The 23,957-nt window shown below is 38.2% G+C and overlaps 1 protein-coding gene across 2 annotated transcripts; it reads right to left on the bottom strand.

Annotated features, from left to right (window-relative positions):
• Positions 1 to 1,006: 1,006 nt before the first annotated feature.
• LOC130413773 (beta-1,4 N-acetylgalactosaminyltransferase 2-like) lies at positions 1,007 to 17,077 on the bottom strand. 2 transcript variants are annotated; one of them, XM_056739187.1, is made up of 11 exons: positions 16,950 to 17,077; positions 16,567 to 16,626; positions 16,075 to 16,209; positions 15,866 to 15,972; positions 15,555 to 15,592; positions 15,116 to 15,296; positions 9,296 to 9,382; positions 8,992 to 9,173; positions 6,758 to 6,901; positions 6,453 to 6,678; positions 1,007 to 2,294 (listed from the first exon to the last, which is right to left on the bottom strand). In XM_056739187.1, the coding sequence occupies exons 1-11, from the start codon at positions 17,060 to 17,062 to the stop codon at positions 2,131 to 2,133; spliced, it is 1,437 nt and encodes a 478-aa protein (XP_056595165.1). In that variant the 5' UTR covers positions 17,063 to 17,077; the 3' UTR covers positions 1,007 to 2,130. The 2 variants fall into 2 exon arrangements, with proteins under 2 accessions (XP_056595165.1, XP_056595164.1); XM_056739186.1 differs by lacking the exon at positions 1,007 to 2,294 and adding an exon at positions 2,312 to 5,971.
• Between the last annotated feature and the right edge of the window lie 6,880 nt (positions 17,078 to 23,957).

The following is a 23,957-nucleotide window of genomic DNA, read 5'->3' as shown; positions in this document are numbered from 1 at the left end:
GACATGTCAAAAACACAATTCGGCACCCCCGATTCCATCAGTTTCAAATCGAACACCTGCACCCTCTGGACCGTTTCGTGAATTGCATTGCGATTTCATCACACTTCCTAAATAATAGGGTTGTTAGGATGTCTTGGTGATAGTAGACAAGTTTTCTAGATGGGTGGAAGCTTTCCCCACTAAGAAGGGCACTGCTGCTTTTACTGCTGAAGTCTAGGTTCGAGTCTTGTCCGGCATGATTTTTGCAAGGGAGTCAAAATAATTAAAACAAGGTCAACGCTTCAACGCCGTCTTCACTTGTTTCCTCAAATATGGATTGATGTCGGCAACCTTCAAGCAGTTTGCAGAGAGATTCAGGCCTTATCATACAGAGGACACTTCGTGGCGAGAGGAAATGTTTTACATTGGTTTCAATCTTATTTTAAAGATAGATGTTTTTCGGTTAATATAGGAAAGTGTCATTCATGTGTGGTCCCCCTGACTTTTGGGGCCCCCAAGGGATCTATTTTGCGATCCTTATTTTTTCCCCCTTCATATTCTTCCCTTGGGCTCTATTTTTAAAAAGAATGGCCAACTTTATTTGCCTCTAAAGCACAAACATGATGTAAAATCTCTCTCTGCTTGTCTTCTGGAAGTTAAAGCTTAAAGTTTTTAAACCTGAATGAGAGCAAAATGGAGATTATTGTGTTCAGCTCCTCTGCTACACCAAACATTGCTAAGCTTACCTCGGGTGTTTTATCTTCATCAGCATGTGTAAGAAACCTGGGTGTCTTATTTGACAGTGCACTTAAATTTGATGGGCAAATAAATTCTGTTATAAGCTTTAACAGCTATTATCAATTAAGAGTACTGGCCATAAGTGAAATATTTTCTTTCTTTTAAACACTTAAGACCTGCAATTCATGCTTTTATGTCCTCCTGGCTGGACTATTGTAATTTCCTGTATCTTGGTTTAAACAACTCTCTGTTATCCAGGCTTCAAATGGTCCAAAATGCAGCTGCAAGACTTTTAACTGGTGATCCAAAACCTGAACATATAACCCCTGTTTTAATGTCATTGCATTGGCTTCCTGTGCACTTTAATTTATGTTATGTGATGTTTTTGTTAGATGTTGTTTTTGTCTCTTGTTGTTTTACATAGTGTCAAATTGTATTGTACAGCACATTGGTCAACCTGAGGTTGTTTTTAATCAGTGCTTTATAAATACATTTGAGATTGAGATTTTAGATATTTCTTTTGCAGTAATAGTATACTTTTTGATTGTAAGATTTAAATACTAAATTGAAAAATGTCTTCCTGGATCGTGGGCACTTCTTTCGTTCATCTCCATCTGCCGACTCAGTCCGGTGACTGACAGGTGCGCTAAGCCCGCCTCTTCAACAGTTGATGTGTAGTGTAAGCACCATAGCAATTCAAGTAGTCTCACAGTCCAGTAGTGTCAGCTCTAGTGAATTCTGCAATTGTTTACTGACGACTTCCCTTTTACTCAACGTTTGCAGGAGAAACATCAATAAAGGCATGGGATTGTTAACCAGGCACGGCTTGTATTGCTTTGATTCGCCTTAAAGCTGAGCAAATATTGGATTAAGATTGTCAATGAACTCAAAAAATGTTATGTTCCTACATCATTTTATATTTTGTTGATATAATACACACCCTTTACTTAGAATGCTTTTAAAACTGCATTAATTGAAGAGATAAGAACATGGCAGAACTCTTGAAAAAAAACATGAATAGGCCTAAGTGGAATCATGACATGGGTGTGGAGTCTGACATTATGAATAATTGATCACCTATAATTTAGATTAATAAATAATTCAGATTAACAAGAACACACCCCCATCATCATCGACGGGACACTTTACGTTTTTAGGAGTCCACATCTCTGAAGACCTCACATGGGATGCTCACAACAGATGCTGTGCTGAAGAAGGCACAACAACACCTCTTTTTCCCCAGACTGAGGAAAATGGGAATAAGTCCCCACATCCTCCACTCATTTTACACCTGCACTTTGGAAAGCATACCGTCGGGCTGCATCACTGCCTTGTAGGGAAACAGCAACAGCAGAAATAGAAGAAACCTACAAAGGGTAGTTTGAACTGCCCACCACACTGTAGGCGAGCTTTCTACACCAGGTGGTGCATAAGGAAAGCCCGGAGAATCATCAGGGACTCAAGCCATGGACTGTTCTCTCTGCTGCCCAGGCACAGCTTATTCCGTTTCACTCGGGAATGAATCAAAGTACAGAAGAAAAAACGATCGCAACATCCGGTTAACGGGGTTGATGCATCTGTGGAGGGTAAACAAACATTTAAATACATAAAAAAATACAAAATATGACAGTTCCAGTGCAACACAAGCTTACTGTCAGTCAAAGCTAGATAATAGACTGTAAAAAAGGAAAGGCGGTGCAGAAAAAGTTAGAGAAAGCAAAAAAGGGCTCTAAAGTCTGATGCTGCCAAATGCGTATAATTAACTGAACTCTTTTCAAAAGGTTTAAAAAACCTCCGCACCGGAGGACAGCAGTGCAGTAGATGTAGAAAAACAGAAAATACAGCTGGTTGGACTGGTTAAGCTTTAATTGCATGGCGGAAATTTCAGTAAATATGGTCAAATGGTCAGACCGAGACTGCTGTAGGCTACTTGCGATATAGCAGCTCTGTACACGTCAAAAACCTAGAATAAAAACCATAGGACTGTGGACATTTGAAATGAACTTTACTTTGAATAAATATGTCATATTAAAATAAAACTAGAACACATGCAAATAACGGGGCAGTCCTAGCCTAACGGTTTGAGAGTCAGACTCGTGACCAGAAGGTTGCCGGTTGATTCTCAGGGCCGACGGGTAACGATGCCCTTGAGCAAGACACCTTACCCCTACTTGCTCCCCGGGCGCTGCAGTGATAGCTGCCCACTGCTCCAGGTGTACGCGTGTTCACAACTCTCTGGATGGGTTAAAATTTTGGGTATACCTGACAAATAGGTCACTTTCATATATAGGTTACAGTATGCAAACAACAAAAAACAGTAATGAGAACACTAACAATAGATAAATCATTTTAAAGTATTCTTATATTTATAATAATAAAGTAATTAGCTGTCAAATGTTTCTTGAGAATGTCTATAACTGTGTATTGGTATTTAACTATGTTCAAACTCTATAATAAAACTTGGGGTTGTTTTCAACCGGGGTCAATTTTTTTGTAAATAGACTACTGTATACTATGAAAATAACTTCAATAAAGGATCACACAACAAGGTTCTAACCTGGACAGAATTCATATACTCTTCAACATAAAATCTGTCTCTAATCTTGCTGACAGGAAGTTTCACAGAGCAGCATCTGTTTTACAGACAGACAGAAAGAAAGAATTTGGATGTTTAGCATTTACGTTACAAACATTCGCCACAGGAGGGCAGCAGAGTAACGTGTTCTACTAGATCTCTATCGCACGGTGTAATCGATTTGTTAAAAACATTATATAATAGTTTACAAAATGTTTATCTCTGTTTTGCATTTCCGTCTATAGTTTTTTCTACCATCAACGATTCTCTCACGGTTAGGCATTGCAAGACAAAATTTATTTATATAGCAGAAATCATACACAAAGGTAATTCAAAGTGCTTTACATAGAATTGATTCACAAAGAAAACGATACTTAATGAATGAGTTCTTTAGAAAGTAAATTAGTTAAAATCACAAATGCCTAAGAATGCATAATACAAAAGGAAATTAAGTTCATTAGAATTGCTTACTAAAAAGAATGACAACTAAAAGGAAAAGGTTAGATTATTTCAAACTACTACCAGTTGGCTGATTTGCATAAAATTATGTTGTTTTGTTACAATGATGGACTGTCACATCAAAAAAAAGTGACCATATTTGATACAAGACAATAGACACAGATCCATCTATTGGTCCTGAAAAATTTGCAACTGGTTATAACTTTGAATCCTTTGACCTATAAGTGCAGAATTCTCTCTTTAGACACCTTTGGGCGTACTGAGTTTATTATAATGCAATATTCTTTGGTTGGCCAACATGGTTATGGGCAATTCTTGCAATTGTCAACCTCAGCCTTAAAAAAGCATTTATTATCAAATTAAGTAAATGTTACTATATGTCAGAATAATAAGATGTATAAATGTGCATTCAAAGAGTTTATTAATCATTTACTTACACTTTCTAAATGATCTCATGAACCACTGACAACTCCTAACTAACTGGTTTGTAAGTAATGTAATCCTTAATTTAGAAATGATGAATTCATCCTTAATAAAGTATGAAAATTTGATTATTAAGCATATTATATACATGCTTATAAATCAAGAAGAAAGCATTTATAGCTGTATTTATAAACTGCTTACTAATGTCTATTAATGTGGGGCCAATGCTTCATAAATGATTAATTAACTATGTACTGATGCTTAACTAATGATTCATAGCGTGCAGTTATTATAAAGTGTTACCGTTTCTTTTAATATCAAGTTAAAAAGTTTATAAAAGTCTTGCTCTGGTTCCTGGGGTAATGTCCTGCCTATCTAACCAAACACCACCTGGCAAAATGTTGGTCCCATCCTGCCGGACTGACAGCGGGTGTCTGTCTTGTAACCAGTACTCGAGTTGAGGGGGGATGGCATCCCCCTTTGAAATAAAGATGGTGAAAATCACCCCTCTTCTTAAACAGCAATCCCCCCTTCCCATTCCCTTTTATTTAAGCAATGAATGAGTTAATATTAGCACTATTTCAACATTTCGTTTTTGTTAATATTGAATAGGCTTTAATACTGTGGACGAGGGGAAAGTGCACATATAATAACACGATAATTTGTTTTAAATTGACGTCACATCAGTCAGTGCTGGTGCCGGTGATTTCAGCATCATGGTCAAGCGACATGGACAGCTTGACCTGAGGGACATCGGCTTTAAGAGGGCAAGAAGCAGCACTGAAGGCAAGTCAAGGGTCTGGAATACTTTTGATATGTCACCAAAGGCGGAATCTCTGGACAGAGGCGATAACAACACAGTTAACGATAGTTTGGAGCTTTTTTTTGTTAGCTAACGCCAGCTAGCTAGCGAACATCAGGGTAGACTTTACATTCACAAAGTTAATGTTAGATTTAGTGTCTGTTTCACCTGGAATATCTTACTACACGGTTTCCCACAGCACTTTACAGAAGCCGCCAAGCAACACACGCCCGCCTCCTAAACTAGCATAAGTAGAAAAATAAATTGTTTTTTCTGAGGGTTATCCGCCGTGTTACTCTGTCCTGTCCGATCAGTGGTATCTGGTGGAATGTCATCGCATAATCTATCATTATTCACCAAACATTCTGCAACATACAAATGGCAAGTGCAAGGACAGCCATTACAAACCATTTCTTTTCCTTGCATGAAATCAAAGACTAGCATTGAACTGATCGGTTATTCATTTTGCTTCCCCTTTATTGTCTTTTCTTTGGCCACCTCAAGTTTAAGAAATATCAGGTAGTGCTTTGTATTTGTATTATTTTCAGATTTTGTAACAGGTACATTTGTTTAATCCATTTGTTCTTGCACTTCAATTAAAATGGACTTGACTTAAGAGGATTCATGTTCATTTACAATGTTTTGTGAGGTTTTGTTTCAACATTTAATAGATTTGTTCCCAATAGATTTATAGGAATCATGAGTATGAAGTTGCACCTGCGCCCAGTGGGAAACACTGTCCTCTGTATTTACCTTAACTATGTATGCGGTAGCCATACAAGTCTGGGGACTAACTCCAATTCTGAGGTGCCTTCAGTAAATTATGCATTTTAAATGGTTCTTAAAATAATGATGGATTAGTTTTCTGTGCCCATCAGCTTTTGCAGGATGTCTGAAATGTTTGTAGGTGCCTGACGAAGTATGCTTCTGATGACCAATTCTCAGGCCTTGACAGGTGGCGACTAACAATTCTCCAAGTCCGTCAAGGAAAAATTCTGGGGATTAAATAGAGTTTAGAAAAGATATCATTGTTTATCCATGATGACAACTTTTAACTGGACACGTTTTAAGACAACTCTCTCCCTCTAACACTGAGAACTATGGGTTCTGTAAATTCATTTAAAAGACATCTTTTTGGACAAACTTTCAATTGAAACTATGGCTTTTAATCTTTGGGATATTTTTATATCTAATTTGCCCTGATTCTTTATTTTATTGTATGTCTGATTGTTTGAGTTGTTTTATTGTGTTTACTGTGTTCATTGTAAAGCACTTTGTGACTTATATATTTGTGGTGTTATATAAATCACTTTTAATTATTTAGGCTACTTTGCTCACCCTTTTTGAGAACCCGGATACACAGAAAAGAACACAAGTTACTGCTACTTCTATGACCTGCATCTGGTTTGTATGGGGACGAATACATCGGTTCATGGCCTTATCGGCTATCCCCAGAATCCTTTGCAGTCCACCTACCAGTGTGAGCCACCCTTTTGAGGAACGGGTCAAAACCGACCCTTCGCACAGCATCCGTTCGTGCCATGAAATAGTTGACGACCCCATCGACGAAGAAGCATTTGTCCAATCCTGGCACGGGTCCGTATGTTGCTTTGACACGTGTGATGCAGCCGCCTTCATCGCTGTTTCCCTCTTGATAGAGCAATTTAAAGGCAAACCGATTTCCATCAACCTCACCGCCAACCTAAAGTTATTAGCACAGGTCTGTTACTTCTGCAAACATTTTAAAATAAAACACAATTGTTCATAAAATGGATGCTCACCACATCTAGTTCAGGGACGGCTTCCATGATCTTCACAAAACTCTCTATACGTGTCTGGTTCAGGAACACAAAGTCATCATCCACCCATAAGAAGTATTTAGTGGTGACTTGTGACACTGCCAGATTTCTGCCTGCAAACCAACCCTAAACAAATAATACAACAGGCTAGTATACATTGGCTTTAGTTGTTTGTTTATATATACATATTGTATTTTTTCATTTATTTATTTTTGTTACTATCATTATTCTTTTTTATTATACATGTTTGTTGAATTTAGGTTATCAAGTATCTTGGTAATGAAATTATAATGTTCCATTGCTTTGTTTGTCTATCTGTTGTTGATAATAAAATAAATGCATTTGTGTGCTGTGAGGGGCGGACTGGGACAAAAATGTAGTGCCACACCAGCCCACATTACCACACCCACACAGTCCAACCCACTGACACACACATTCACTACTTACATTTATGTATTGTGAAATAATAATACTTAAACCATTGTAGATTACTGGCAAACAATGCTTAGTACTTCTAAGAAACCCATCTCTTCTGTGAATACTTGACAAACAAATGAAAAAAAAAAATACACTAACCCTTTCTCTCAACAAGTAGTGATCTAGCTTTGGTTGAAACCAGTAACTTTGTATTGGCACCTAATGTATTATGGCTCCTGTATGAACTATCGCTTATTGCTCCTAAACTCTGGAAAAAAGCGTCTGTGACGATCCTGTCCTTTCTGTTCTTGGATTTCGTGCCTTGGGACAGGGTTGCTACAGTATCATGTCTTGTGTGTATGTTTTGTTTTATGTGGAGACACGTGGCGGTATGTTTGGATAATTCGCCGCGTGTCATCCTGTGTTCCGTTAAGCTCCGCCCCCTTGTTTCTCCGTTAGGCTCCCTTAGTGTGTTATCTCCGTCCCTGTCTCCCATTAGTGTTTAGTCTTGTCACCTGCCCTTCTCCGTCCCTGTGCAATCTCCCCTCGTTATTATTTCCCTATTTAATATCTCTGTTTCCCCTCACACCTTGTTCGGTTCATTGTATTGTATTTGTCTTTCTAGTCTTGCCCCGTGTTCCGGAGGATATTTGGATTACCCTGTTACCTGTTTGAAGTATTGTATGTGTTTCCTCCCCGTGGTTTCTGTCGGTGTGTTTCGTGTTTTTGGACTTTTTTGCTACCTTGTTTTGTTTGTTCCCCTCGTGGAAAGTTTTCTGTTTAGTATCAGTCTCTGTTTTGCCCAATCGTGGGTTTTGTTTTATTTAATAAAAGTCTTTGTCACCTCCATCTGCCTTGCATCTGGGTTCTGCTCATATATGTCGTGACAGCGTCCGCTAAATGTCTAAATGTAAATGTAGTACTTTTCTAAGGCAATCCGTTTTGTTTTCTGCAATTAAATGTCCAGTTCTATTGCTTTTATTCTAGGTTTTTGATGTGTACAGATTTACTATATTGTAAGTAGCCTACAGCAGCCTCGGTCTGTTTAGTAAACAGTGTTTCTCCTAAATTCCACCTTGGACCTGTTTAAATAAGGAAGTTCAACCAACACGGAGTTAAAATGTGAACTCTGCTGTTTAAACAGAGATGCAAAACTGAGTTTTTGGTATCAGAACAGCTGATCTTAGTTAGTTCTATCAACTCTGGGTCGACTTACTGTATCTTAAGTTAAGCGGGTGCACCACAACTACAACACAACGAAATAGCAACGGCACCAAAAAAAGCAACATGCCGGCAAACGCGGAGTGAAATATACGGACCTTTAGGAGTGTAATAAGAGAAAGTATTTTGCGGGGATGTGAATCCTCTCTACTCCACTTCGGGTACCGTTCAATTCTGCCTACCAAAGGACGCCAGTGAGGGCAAATGGGCAGTTGCTCAAGCCACAGAGCCAACACGTGAACGAATGTTAAAGGAGAAATAAGTGAAATACAGAAGTTAAATGGGAGAAATAACAAAACGGGAGGGCGGCGGGAGATGGGTGTGAAAAACGGGAGACTCCGGTGAGAAATGAGGGTATTGACAGATATGCCTATTGCTCAATATGAGAATAGTTACAACCTTTTTGGACAATGCGCATGGCGTGTCAACCGTTGGTACCGTCATGAAACTAGCACGAGGGGATTAGCGAACGCCCGTCTGCGCTTTAGACCATGTGCTTAGATTGTTCAAATAGGGCCCATAAACTTTAAACACAGCTTCATAACTTTTACAGGTAAATAAACCAAATCCTCATGTACCTGTGCTGGAGGCATGATGTAATGCTCTATATTGTCTCCATCAATCTTCTCTGGCTCATGACTGTCGTCTGCAATAATGATCTTTATGTTTGGGTAGTTAACACGAATACTCTCAATAAGAACTTTCAGTTCTTTATATCTCAAAAATGCTTTCACCAGTACAGTCACCAGAGAGTTTATATCTACAGAGAGAGAGAGAGAGAGAGAGAGAGATAGTTAAGACTATAAAAAGTATTTTTATATAATTTACATTCCTGAGATCTTTAAATATGAAGAATAGCATGATAGCGTGTCTTGTGCTTGCCTTTCCCCGGATCATAAAGAACAGGAACTGACAGACGTCTGATCGTGATCGGGAATATGACCTCATGGTTCTCAAAAGAAAAGTAAGCTGTAGACAAGCAGTTAGGTTACATAAGTTCAAAATTTCCTTTGGTTATATAAATTAGACATGTTTGGGTGGAATTCACTGCATTTTAAGAAATTATATATTAGCAATAGCATATTAGCAAGTTGACTATGACTATGGTTGTATTTTATTAATTTTTATTAATTAATTTATTATTATTAATTTTATTAACGTTTGAGATTACGGACTACAATGTACCGCATAATAAAACAGAATTTATAGAGCAACTTCTGTAACAGTAATGTACCTCTACAGCACATATCTTTAGGTAAAGGGGATCAATATATAAACATTTTTATACAGTAAATATTTAAAAACTAAGGGGTAACTATTTTACTATATTTGTGGTATGCATGCCTGCAGTATGCTATACAACAATCTTTGCGTGAACATACTGTAATGAGGAGGGCGGGGCGAGAGCCGTGGGCCAATGAGGTGGGGCCGGTGGCGTGAGTGATAGTGGGAATCAGCTGTGCGCACACCGGAGCACTCGTCTCACAGAGGAGATCGGGAGCATAAGAGGATCAGCAACAGGATAACGGACGAGAGAGGACCGGTGCACATGGGGCAAAATAGAAACACCTGCATGTCCCCTTTGTTCCAAATTAGGGACATTAGAACACATCCTGAGCAGCTGCTACAAGGCGCTGGGTGAGGGCCGGTGTCGATGGAGTCACGATCAGGTCTTTAAATCCATCGCTGAGGCAATCAGCAATGGGATCAAGGACAGCCGACACACCCAAGCTACAGCCACCCATTCACTTTATCAGGGAAGGACAAAAGCCAGAGAAAGCATCGAAAAGCCACTGTGTTTGTTTGCTCTCCACAGCCCGGGACTGGGCAAGTTGACCTGGAAAGGCAGCTGAAAATTCCATCATACATCACCCAGTCCAAAAACAACTAATCTTGTTGGAGCTGACAGTGCCCTGGGAGGAGAGGATGAAGGAGGCCCAAGAGAGAAAGAGGGAGAAATACCAACGGATGGTGGACCAGGTGTATGCCAGTGGAGCTGGGCTGCAGGTGATTTGCCAGTCACTCCCTGAGCAAGGCCTACTGCATGCTAGGCATAACAGATGCCAACCGAAGAAGAGCCATAGATAACAATGTGGAGGCAGCAGAGAAAGCATCTAGATGGCTCTGGTTGAAGAGGGGAGAGCAGTGGGGGCAGCAGAATGCTACTTGGACACAGGCCGGGGTCTGATCAGCCTCGGTCGGGTCGCCAATACGAGGGCGTCTGTTGTAAGAACCGAAACACCCAGCGACTCCTGAAAACAACACTGATTTGTCCAAGGTCGTGCATCAGTAGATGTTTCTGTAAATTCGATTTTCGTTACTACAGCATTTTAGAATGTACTTTTAGAAACTTCCGCACCTACACAAATGGATGAGGCGTTTGTAGGTGACGGGCATGCATGCCGATGTGCTATTATTCAGTCTCCAGGCTCATGCGATGTACCTGCGGTGTAGAATAGTCCAGCAGAACAAAATCAAATCACCAAGAGGGAAGAGCGAGCGACGGAGCGGAGTGGAATTTTCAGGAAGGCGCTCTCTGCTCTGCAAGAAATATTAACTTCGCTCACATGCTCTGGTGCTGAGGCCCCGCGATATAAGCAAATGTTTCAATGCTTCACTGTTATTATATTTCATATGTTATTATGGTACATATTTAATGCAGCTATTTTAGATGTTTGTCTAGCAATCTACATACTCTTCAGAATATCTTTCAGAAATGTTCAAAAGAAAAGCTCTCAATTCTTTTCAAAATAAAACATTGCTGCAAAAAGAAGTGATTGTGACAGCAGAGGCGGAGCCAGAGGGGTGTCCACCCCGAGTGCCACCTCAAATTTTATTGGGCAGTTTAATGATGATTGACATCTCATTTCACCACTTGCTGAAAAAGCGTCCGGTGCCGCGCGCCGCTTTCAAATTAATCAAGGACAAAAGTGATGCGAGTAACAGAAGAATAATGAAATTTCGTATATAAGGTTAGTTTTAACACTAGGCATCGGGATTAGTAAACATGAATGTTGGCGCTAGACGGGTTAATCAGATAAGAGAGATCGGTTCCCGATTTAGCCTAAACATTGTGTTTAACGTTACATTTGTGCTAGTTATATACACATAAACAGTGCAGTGCCAATACATTACACTATTGGCAGTGCCGGCCGGAGCCTCTTGGGGGCCCTAAGCAGAATTTGATTTGGGGGCCCTTTCCCAGCACGCAGAGTCACCTGTGCCGAACCCACGACCTTTCGTTGTTAACGCAATGCTCTTACCGCTGAGCTACAGGAAAGCTGGGGCATCTATTTAACTTAGAAGATTAAGTTCCCCTTCGGCTGTTTTCTCCAACTTAAACTGATGTCTGTTATCAATATGTGAAATAAATCTAGATAAATGTATAATAATAATGCGTGACATTTCACTGTTGATGGCGGGGATTTAACGTTAGCTCTGGTGAGGGCTTATATAAGATCACGAGTCGTGGCTAGCAGCTACCTCAAGTGACGTGAGCACAATTTTCACTAATCATGCAAACATACCTTTATCTTGCTCTTTTTTCTCCTCCCCTGTCCTTTTCTTCTTTCTCTTTTCGGCACCAGAGGATACATCCTTTTTTGTGACATGGCTTGTCATTTATTAATTACAGTGACACGCACATTCGCGCCGGCGCGAATTGTCAATGCACGCGAAATGTGTCTAAGCGCAATTGCGAATGACTCAACCGCTGGCAGTCACAGCAGCAGTTGTCGGCAAATCAGAATTTTCTTATCTTGAATTATTCATTTCATTTATTCATTCATATTCATTAATTTATTTATTCATTAATTCATTTATATAACTTGTTTTAAGTTATTTAATTTAAAAAAAAACGATTGGGGGGCCCCCTGGTGGCCAGGGGGCCCCAAGCAGCCGCTTAGTTCGCTTATGCCTCGGGCCGGCCCTGACTATTGGCCTGTTTACTCAATGTAGGCTAACGTCAGCTACAGCCACCACAAGTGTTTAAATGTTAAGCTAACTTTGAAATTCTTAACCTATGTATCTGGTCGTGATACTCAAAAGATTACCTCAAATGCAAATAGCCTGTTTACATATCATAAAGGGCTAATAAAATACAGCTAAGTTACTCCATAGTACGGTCGGCCATGTAACGAATCTACACTCAAAAAAATGAAAATTGGCGGTTGTTGGTCCAAAGAATGTAACTATGTTTAAATTAAATAATGTGGCTACGTTTGAGCATTAAAATTAAGACAGTCATATTGACAGAATTAGAAAAAGTGACATTTCACATTTACACAGCTCACTTATGTTAAATGAATGAAACGGAATTGCGTTGCTTCTGCAATACCGCACTTTGGTCAGCAGGTGGAGCTATATCTGCACATGCGCAGATGGAAAGCACATTCAACGATCGTCGTTCAGCTCACTCACTCAAAGTCTCTCAACGCCATTTTAAGTGAATCAAATTCAACATTTCCCAATCTGCATTCTGTCTTTATGTGGACACAGGTGCACTCAAAAAAAATGTTTTTGCTGCCTGTTCAATTTACTTAACTTGCTTAAGTTAAATCAACACAACTTTTGGAAAATATGGTTACAACATGATTGTTTTATGTTTAGTCATATAACTGAATCCATTCATATTGGGACAACATAAAGGAGTTGTGTTGTGTTAACATAAAATAGTTATAATAGAGCAGAGGACTTATATTTCCCAGCATGCTTTGCGTACACTGCATTTTGAGAGTTATTTTCTTAAATAAGTGTTTTATATTGTGCACTTTTCAGTAAAAAGAAACACTTGTTAGTGTTTAATGTTCATTTATCTTAAAAGTTTTACAGAGTTAGTTATATTTTTGAGTTCGGTGGTTACCCTTGTTCAGAAAAGTGTTGCCTTTGGTTATTCTATTTTCTCAATATCATCTTATTGAAGTTACATGAGATAATGTCTAATAAATGTTACAAATGTATAATATAAAAAATGTTGAGCAATTCATTTTATATTAGTGTTTTTATTTGACCTACAGACTTAGTTGCTCTAAGTTCCAATCGTTAAGTACAATCAACACAAATGGATAACATTAGCAAAGCTTATTTCTGTTAAATAAATTGAATTAAATCAGGTCATCTTAGATCAAGCTATAGTCATTAAATTCAAGACAATAATTTAAATTTATTTAAAATAAGTGTGTGATGTACAATTAACAAAGTTATGAGCGATTTACTTAAAACATTATGTTAAGATTAATTGTATATTACCTTTTCCATTTAAGCAACTAAGTTTTGTGGGACCAGTTGACATAACTTTATTAAATACAACATTTCATTTCTAAGAGTATAGTTGTGTGTTACGAGAGACTCTGACAATTCATAGTATGTGAATAATGTTTTTTAAGCCAAATCACGTTACAAACACCAGGTTAAGTAAATTATTATTTCTCTTTTGGTGCCAGGTTAGGGGCACACCTAGAGATGCGCAGATAAGATAAAATGTCACCCGTATCCGCTGCTTCAAATAAATTATCCGCCCGCCCGCACGTATCATTTTCTCTGATATATCCGCACCCGACCCGAAACCGAACGTCACTTTAATTACTCAGTAAATTTTATAGCTTTGTCTGTAAATATCTTTCCATTTAGCACACACATGATGTACCATATAAGAGGTACCAGTCTTATGGCTTTCATATACATACAGTGCCTCACAGCTGTTGCATAGCCAGTACTTGATTCATCCTTCGCTTAAACGCTCCCACACGGTACTAGTCTTTCCTACCTTTTGTTTTGTTTATGTTTCTCCCTTTTTAAATATCTTTCGGATCTGTTTTGCCCCCTCATATCTGCTTTAAGAAATAGACCGTCCTCCACCGCCACCACGCGCGAATTTCTTTTAAATTACTGCAAATTAGCGCCTGCTTTAAGATGCATTTAGAAACAAATTCGTATTTTATGAGAAATTTTGTTAATATTGTATATGATATCATCCACCCGCAATTAATCAGAATGTATTTTTTTTATTACCCGACACACCCGTACCGCAGATCATCCGCAGCGCCCGCGGATTTAACCGCCATCCGCGCATCACTATTACACACTGACTTTCTATCACGGTCTATGGACCCCCTGAAGTTGCCTTGGCCTCCCCCAGGACACCCCATGTGAAAAACTCTGGCTCTGACAGTGTGTGACAGATCTAGTTCATAACCCCCTGGGGGCACAATAATGCGGCTGGCGTGGGCCAGATATGTTACGGGCCTGTTGCCGCCCCCTAGCAAGTATGAAGTAAGGGGACAATTTTGACTTTAGAATGAAATTTTATTTGGTGGATTTTAGGATTGTGGTTTACAAATAATTTATTTTAATGAGTTTTAATGTCTAAAATGTGCTAAATCAAGTATTTCTAGCGGTTAATTTGGATGTGTATGTTGCATGCAGTTCCCTCATAAATATATATATTTTATTTTCCTTAGACTTCTCTTGCTCCTTTATTCCCCAAACTTTATATATTTTTCCCCTTTATCGATAGATATTTACTGTAGAGGAACATTATTGTTACAATTAAACCGTAAATTCTGTTTAATTTTGCTGCACATTGCTGGCCGTAATCTAAAGCACTGTCAGTGCCTCTTTCTATTTTTTTAAATGTAAATAATGAAACAATATTAAAAGTGACCTGTCTGAAAGAACGTTATGTATGCGAGACGATTCTTTTACCGAGATCTTCAGTCTTGATGTGGTAGATGGTGCTGGTGTAGGTCACTCGGCTCAGCAGATCATTGAGTTTTTCAAGACTGGTGGATGAGATGGTCAGATTTCCTTCATTCTCTCCATTCACATCCTCTCCTTCCTGAACATCTAATACTGACAGCACACCTTTCCCCACCCTAAGGGACACCTGCACACGTTTGACATCCGTTTAACCCAAAAAAGTTGATAATTTCTTTTATAAAAAAATATATACTTATGCTAATGAAAAGTTGAGAAGCCTCCACATTAAATGATTAAAAAGAGAAAACATAAACCAAAATCATGCTTCCTTGTTTTTATAATTTTGTAAAGACAGCAAACCTCCACAAAGTATCGGTAGGAAATAAAAGATTTGATAAATTAAATAAAAAGAATACTCCAAAAAAATAACATTAGCCGAACAAACCTGGTAAATGTCCCTGTTTTGTGTTTGTACAGCTAGACCTAATAATAAATATGTATTTATAAGTGAAAAATTACAATTATTACTTATGTAAATATATTATATTTAAAAAAATATATAAAGTCAAAAATGCATTTTCATGTGTGTTTCTGTGAAGAATGGTGTACAAATAAGAACAAAATTTAGTCAATTTAAATTGAATATGAGCAACTATGAACTTAAATATACAAGTCTTGGAAGATACCATAACTCATTTAAATTGAGGGAACGAGTAAAGTTTTCTGTGAAATCAAAGTATCAGACACCCATCTCACCAGGAATAAGAGTTTTATTCATGGGCGATACTCTGAATCCTCTGATGGGATACTGAAGGGGGGTGTTAGGAGGGGCAAGTAGAAGAACATCGTTCTGTTTGCCCGTTCTGTGTGCGGCATGTGAAGACAACACGTTGTTAAATACTGGAAGTGTTATTTAATTTATGAATAATGTTATTATTAAAGATTTTATATTTATCTTGTCAAACCTGATCTGGTGTTGTTTGTACTCTTCTATTCTGCGCTTTTGAAGATCCTGTAATTCATTTTCAGGCACAAACTGGTTTAATGAATTATTGTTTCGACAGGCACAAGAGGGATTGTCATTGAAAAATGGCCCTATGCTGAAACAAAAAAAAATCTTGCAATCTAATACAGTTTAAAGAAATATAAACTTTTGAAATCTAAATGACAACACAGCTGACCTTCCGAAACCTTGCATGTCCAAATTTGGAGTTTTTCAGTAAAGGGAAAAAGCACTGTTCTTTTTATGTGATTAAATACTATGTTTCCAAACTTAATTAACACTTTTTAATACTTTTAATTGTTTAAATATTTGGAAGATCCAATGAAACACATAAAGTGTGACTTATTATAATGATTATACAAAAAATCATGAAATATGCCGATACAAGGTGTCAGAAGGACAGCAGCTAAGACTTAAAAGTGATTTATCGTGTCAGCAAAATACTTTTACTTACGGCTTTTTGGGGAAATCAATGATCCGAGGGCCACTGTCACATTTTATGTTACCTGGGAGGCTTAAGTAAGAAATAATTGTTTTAATTTTGGTTTCAATGTACACAAATGTTTAATACTGTAGTATTGTTGGAAACTATTATAAAGAATCATCTTCTATTTGAAATAATATTTTATTTTGTCAACAGTTTAATCAGCATTGTTTCATATTCTGCCATACATTTTTAATCCCTTTATTGTCACTCCACCATATACGCAAGTGCAACAGTTGGTGAAAAACTTGTGTGCATTCCCAACCACCATTTATATTCATTGTCTGCTATTAAGTCTTTAATAACAACTATTGTAACACACGTAATTGCTGTTAAAACTACCCAAAACGTACCTCCTAATGTCAGATGAATCAATTTTCTCAGGACCATTGCTAATATAAAAAAGCATCAGCAGGCTGGTAGTGATGAGGCAAAAAATTATGAGGATTGTCAAATATCCGTGCATGACGAGAAATTGCAATAAGAAATAAAACAAATCTACTTGTTGAATTTAAGTTCCGAAAATTCTGTGCAATTTTTTTATCTCAATAAGGAAACAGCTCAATGACCGCTCCTATTGAGGGATGTGTCAACTGGTTTAAATTTTTCCGGTGAAATCGAAGTGGACAGAATGTTCAGGGAGTGGCACTATTATTCATCATGATGTAAACTGATACAATCAAACAAGGATGTAACTTTGGTTTGAGTTCTAACCAACCGTTGTTAAGAATGCAGACCAGTATTATACTTTCACTACATGCCTAACAGACACCCCCCGACATCTTCCACATGCAAAAGAACATAAGGCAGGATGAACAACACATATCTTTAATTGAATCTTTGACTTAACCCTTGCACACTAAACCTCTCACTGTCTAACAAAAACTCACATTCTGACCCACACTCCATGACAAGGAAGAACATGTCGGGGCATTTCCTTTAAGTAAAAGGCAGTTTACGGCACATTGTTAAGAAGGCAGACCCCCAAAGTCTCAAACACTTTTATCATTTGTCAGATAAATGCCGAATTGGAGTTGGTCCCCAGACTTGCATGGCTACAGCATACATAGTTAAGGTAAATACAGAGGACACAGTTTCCTACTGGGCGCAAGTGCAACTTCATACTCATGATTCCTATAAATCTATTGGGAACAAATCTATTAAATGTTGAAACATTTAAAAACATTGTAAATGAACATGAATCCTGTTAAGTCAAGTCCATTTTAATTGAATTGCAAGAACAAATGGATTAAACAAATGAACCTGTTACAAAATCTGAAAACCCTGCCGTAAAATATTCCAGGTGAAACAGACACTAAATCTAACATTAACTTTGTGAATGTAAAGCCTACCCTGACGTTCGCTAGCTAGCTAGTGTTAGCTAACAAAAAAAAGCTCCAAACTATCGTTAACTGTGTTGTTATCGCCTCTGTCCAGAGATTCCGCCTTTGGTGACATATCAAAAGTATTCCAGACTCTTGACTTGCCTTCAGTGCTGCTTCTTGCCCTCTTAAAGCCGAAGTCCCTCAGGTCAAGCTGTCCATGTCACTTGACCATGATGCTGAAATCACCGTCAACAGCAGTGACTGATGTGACGTCAATTTAAAGCAAATCATTGTGTTATTATATGTGCACTTTCCCCTCGTCCACAGTATTAAAGCCAATTCAACAAAAAATAAATGTTGAAATAGTGCTAATATTAACTCATTCATTGCTAAAATAAAAGGGAATGGGAAGGGGGGATTGCCGTTTTAGAAGGGGGATGATTTTCACCATCTTTATTTCAAAGGGGCCATCCCCCCTCAACTCGAGTACTGGTTATGAGACAGACACCCGCTGTCAGTCCGGCAGGATGGGACCAAAATTTTGCCACGTGGTGTTTGGTTAGATGGGCGGGACGTTACACCAGGAACCAGAGCAAGACTTTTATAAACTTTTTAACTTGATATTAGAAGAAACATCACACACATTAAAATGTAATTTATTTCTCTCTAATATACTAATCACCCACATCAGATAGACTTCACACTGGAGTTTGGAGACATGGCTGAAAGCATTGTCTTGGTCTGGGGGTGGGAGGTGTGTGTGTTTGGGTAGAAAGGGGGATAGAGGATCCACCAACATAGCTGGACCTTCATTTTCAACAACTGACTGCATGCATCACACTTCAACACAGGCCAGTTATTTTTAAATGTAAAACCTGACTTCACAATACTATTTTATCTTATTTCAGTTAAACGCTATTTATCTATTTTATCTATCATCAGTGCTTCTTAATTCTTTAACTCATTTTGTGTCGTTTCATTTATAGAGATTATCGTCAAAGACCAAGCATTCTGAAAAAAAAGTTCATAATGTTTTAAATGTTTAAATAGTTCTTTTTAAAACTTAAAAACTCAACCTGACTATTTTATCTCACTTCATTTGATTACTATATATCTATTTTATCAGTGCTTCTTATTTTCTTTAACTCATCTTTTATTGCTTTCATTCACAGGTGGTCAAAGACCAAGCATTCTTATAACAAATCCTTATCTCTACTGCAAAGAAGGGTGGTGTAAAAAAACGATGTCTGGAAATTATACAATTATTTCCTGAACAACAAAGTGGTCATAAATGTAAAAAAACTTGATTTATTACTCAAAATGTATTACCTCCTGCCAGGTTTATGATTATTATTATGACCTTTCATCGTACATCCTGGGAAATTTATGACTACTTTGTTGTTCGTTCAGGAAATAATTGTATAATATCCAGACATCGTTTGTCCTAGGTGTGTCCTATTTGTAGATCCTGTTTCTGCTCTGTCACAACAGATTTCGCGAGGATGTAGAGCAGCAGGAGCGTACGTGTGAATTCGAATGACTGTTACCCATCCATCAAACCCCCACTCCGGGCGGCTCTGATTCTGGCCCGGGGCGGCAGTAAAGGAATCCCTATTTCATTTTTAATAGAATGTAAATCGTTCATCCATCCATTCATTTTCTTCCGCTTATCCTGGGACGGGTCGCGGGGGCAGCAGTCTAAGAAGGGATGCCCAGACTTCCCTCTCCCTAGACACTTTCTCCAGCTCTTCCGGGGGGACACCGAGGCCTTCCCAGGCCAGCCGGGAGACATAGTCCCTCCAGCGTGTCCTAGGTCTTCCCCGGGGTCTCCTCCCAGTGGGACATGCCACACTGAAAACCACACTGTTCCTCCTGAATCTGAGGTTCTACCATCGGCGGGATTCTCCTCTCCAGTACCCTGGCATAGATTTTCCCGGGGAGGCTGAGAAGTGTGATCCCCGATAGTTGGAGCAAAATCGTAAATCGTGATGATGTTTGTGCATTTAATGTGGACTTTTCATTATGCTTTTCAATCTTAAATCGTGTGTTATCTGGCCATACTAACGCTTTTAAGAATTAGCCTGCTGATGATTGCCCTAAAAAATAGTAAACCTTTTCGAATTTTTGGTAGATAACCTTTGTATTTCCATAGTTGTACTTGCATTACAAATATTCGAAATATCCTAATATTAAATAATATTAAGTAATGTTTAAAATAATAAATGTATATTGTTGATTCAATAGCTCATTTCTGGTAGTAGGCTATGATTTTGGTTAATTATGGTAAATGTAGTTAAACCATTGATATTTCTGTAATGGTTGTGACAAGTTGTACTAAATTCTGTTTTCCTGCAGCTCAGTGGTTAGAGCATGGTGCTAGCAACGTCAAGGTCAGGGGTTCAATCCCAGGGCTTGCACATACTTGGAAACATAATGCAATGTAAGTCGCTTTGAATAAAAGCATCTGCCAAAGACAGCTAAAATCCCAATTAAACAATATATAAAACAACTTTGTAAAAGGACGTAAACTGTACCAGAAATCTTGTTTCCCATGATCAAATTGCGGTTTTAAAAAAAAATGTTGCTTGAGATACTACGCATATGCAAAGCTTCACATTAAGACCCCTGGGAAAGGGCCTTTTGGGAAAGCTCCCCGTAAGCGAGGTATGAGGCGGACCAGTTTGAGGGACTTGGTAAGACTGTATGTGACTATTGTCGAAATTCCCTTAAAAACCTGGCCGTGAAGCATATGAGGTTTGAAAAGACTCCTATATCTGGTGGGTTCAGAATGATTAAATGTCAGTTGAACAGACTCCCTAAAACATAAAGCCTGATCAGCGGTATCTAATAAAAACTGTGAATCAGGATGGAAAACCCTGCCAGGAATCACTGGCATATCAGTCAGATTCTTCCGAATAGTCTCGGGCAAAGATGTCTGGTCCAGCCAGATCTGCCTTCTGTAATGTCATCGCTTGGATTACAACGTCACGCGCCTGCACTTTGAATTAGATTTTTCTCCAATGAGGGGAGAGGGGGAGGAGGGGGCTGAATGTTTTGACGAAATACGTTACAGAATTGATATTACTTCATTGACTGGCGATAGGCTGGAATCTAAAAGTGTCAATCAATGCATGCGAGTAAAACGGTGACCATAAATTTAAAGAAACGAAGTTGCTTGTCAAATTTTCCTAACAAGCAACAAATATTTTTAAATAAGCCCAAAAAAACGCAACACGCGACCTATGATTTTTTAACGCGATTTGATAAAAAAACAAGCCCAAAGTCGCGGATTATAAGCGGACTTGGCAACTATGACCACCACTATATTTTTCTCTTTGGTTGAGTTGAGCTCCTGCGGCCCTCCCTGTACTGTAGCCTGCCTGTTAGACAGTCGTTCCCACACTTTTGAGAACGGGCCGGTCCTGGAGTTGCCAGGTATACACCAGTATGCATAGACATTAAGAATCTCATCAAATATCCTTTGAATATAAATAAAAAAAATTATCGGCCGCACTACATTATGAAAGTAGCCCAAAAACCCGAAACCTGGGCTCCATAATTTTTCCCGTAACTGCATTTTTAAAAATACTGCGTACACTAAATCCTTTAACAACGGTAACATGCTACTGTAAAGTAAGAGACAACAGCAGATATTAAAGGCCATAATCGAATAGATCAAGTTTACAATTTTTGCTTGAGCAACGGTTATACTGGACTCTACAGTAAAACATTTGTGAAACAATATTGTGTGAGATAACACATTGTTTGATGTAATTCAGGTGCAGAATGTGAGGACGTGGAGATCATGTCGCAGGTTGGCCTGAATGCCGTAGCTCCTGATGCGCCTGCATCACATCTCATCTCAACTGACTACACCTGTCAAAGACCCGCGGGCAAAGGGGCAGTTTTTGAGTTTGCTCAGTACATCCTGCTGCTGAAGAAAATGTTAAAGTCGCCAATCAACTATGATCGCATTGACAGAAAAAACTTCTAAACATTCTTTGTCTTTATTTTTTCTGGTGTTTCAACACTTTAACCACATTAAACAGTAATAAGAACATTAACAATAGATAAATCATTTTAAGGTGTTCTTATATTTATAATAATAAAGGAATTAGCTGTCAAATGTTACTTGAGAATGTCTATAACTATGTATTGGTATTTAACTTTGTTCAAAATCTAAAATAAATCTTGGGGTTGTTTTCATTTTTTAGGCTATTGTAAACTAATAACTTCAATAAAGGATCACACAACCAGGTTCTATACTGGACAGAATTCATATGCTCTTCAACATAAAATCTCTATCTAACCTTGCTGACAAGAAGTTTCACAGAGCAGCATCTGTTTTACGGGTACATAAAGACAGAAAGAAAGAATTTGGATGTTTAGCATTTACGTTACAAACATTCGCCACAGGAGGGCAGCAGAGTAACGTGTTCTCCTAGATCTCAAACGCAAAGTGTAATCTATTGGTTTAAAACATTATTTTATTTTTCTTAATTTGGAAGCTAAATTACAACTTTCGTGGTAGTTTTTTTACACACAAAACCAGGTGCCCATCATTTTTCATGATATAAATAATAATAATAAATAATTATAATAATAAATTGAATTACGACATTAGACAAATAAAACAAAACTTTGAAAAATAACATGTTTTTGATTTATGTGCATGAAATATATCAACTAAAATTCTGTGATAACATCTGAATCAGTTTTATGATGAATGTTTAAAGTAAGTTGCCAATCAATAACTGGCACAGAAGTGACGTACAAGATGAGAGATTTCTTGAATCGGGGGCTCCAGCCCCTGTTTCATCATCGCTGAGATCGGCCAAAACCACCAAGGCGACATCGAGATTGCCAAAAAAATGATCCAAATGTCAAAGGTACGGTCATCACATAAGTTTAACCATGTGAAAGCATACATTTGGATGATATGGTGTCAAACTGATGGTTGCTCTGAGTGATAGACAGACGGACATGTAAATCTTTGCCTGACATTAAAGAAGAGTTTCTGCTCAGCTTAATTTAATGCGGCAGAATTGTTTCACTCACTGTAAAATCTAATAGTTGTCCTTACTTATTTGTTAACTTTACTCAGTTGTCAAAATGTATATATTTTACTAGTTTTTATTAAGTTACGATTACTTTCAGGGGAAATTAAACTACTTACTTTTCTCATTTAGTATCCATCCATCCATTTTCTACCGCTTATCCGAACTACCTCGGGTCACGGGGAGCCTGCGCCTATCTCAGGAGTCATCGTGCATCAAGGCAGGATACACCCTGGATGGAGTGCCAACCCATCGCAGGGAACACACACTCACTCATTCACTCACGCACTCACACCCTACGGACAATTTTTCCAGAGATGCCAATCAACCTACCATGCATGTCTTTGGACCAGGGGAGGAAACCGGAGTACCCGGAGGAAACCCCCGAGGCACGGGGAGAACATGCAAACTCCACACACACAAGTCGCATTTAGTATATTTTACTTAAATCAAGCAAGTAGCGGCAAGCGAAGCCATTACTTTACTACACCAGCAAGAGGCAGTGGAGAGCAGATCCTGCCTGTATGCAGAAAAGATTCCCAACATTCTTTGCGCCAGACTGCATTAGGAGAGTACATTTAAAAAAAATATGATTATTTTATATGTTTTTAGTTAAATTAAAGACTTGATAGTGTTTAATGTTCACTTCTCTCAGATATTTAGAAGAGTTTGACATATTTTTCAGCTTTGTGGTTACCACTGTTTAGAAGACATGTTCATGTGATTAGGGTCTGCGAACCTTGTGTGTTTGTTACCAATGAGCATAGTCTGTGCATGCAGTTCTGAGATCAGTCTCCTATTGTTTGTTTTGTGTTGCACAAATCAAGGTGTTTGACTTATAGATTTTTAGAATAACATTTATGTGAAATAAAAAAAAGAATTAGTGATCTGAAAACTCTAATGATGAATGCAATAAATCCAATGGAAATTATTAAATAGGCAATAATAGTTAATACTCCACACTAAGTCAAAAGTACAC

The sequence above is a fragment of the Triplophysa dalaica genome, chromosome 24, assembly GCF_015846415.1.
Source record: "Triplophysa dalaica isolate WHDGS20190420 chromosome 24, ASM1584641v1, whole genome shotgun sequence".
Classification (NCBI taxonomy): Eukaryota; Metazoa; Chordata; class Actinopteri; order Cypriniformes; family Nemacheilidae; genus Triplophysa; species Triplophysa dalaica.
Note: the sequence above shows the minus strand (reverse complement) of the source record. Positions and strands in the feature narration are given on the sequence as shown.

Bases quoted from the DNA above. Each gene is read 5' to 3' on its own strand.
- LOC130413773 (XM_056739186.1), bottom strand. From the start codon at position 17,062: ATGCACGGATATTTGACAATCCTCATAATTTTTTGCCTCATCACTACC. The intron at 16,627-16,949 runs GTACGTTTTGGG...TTCTTACTTAAG, and splicing joins GATTCATCTGACATTAGGAG to CCTCCCAGGTAACATAAAAT. The intron at 15,297-15,554 runs GTTTGTTCGGCT...AAACGTGTGCAG, and splicing joins AAAACAGGGACATTTACCAG to GTGTCCCTTAGGGTGGGGAA.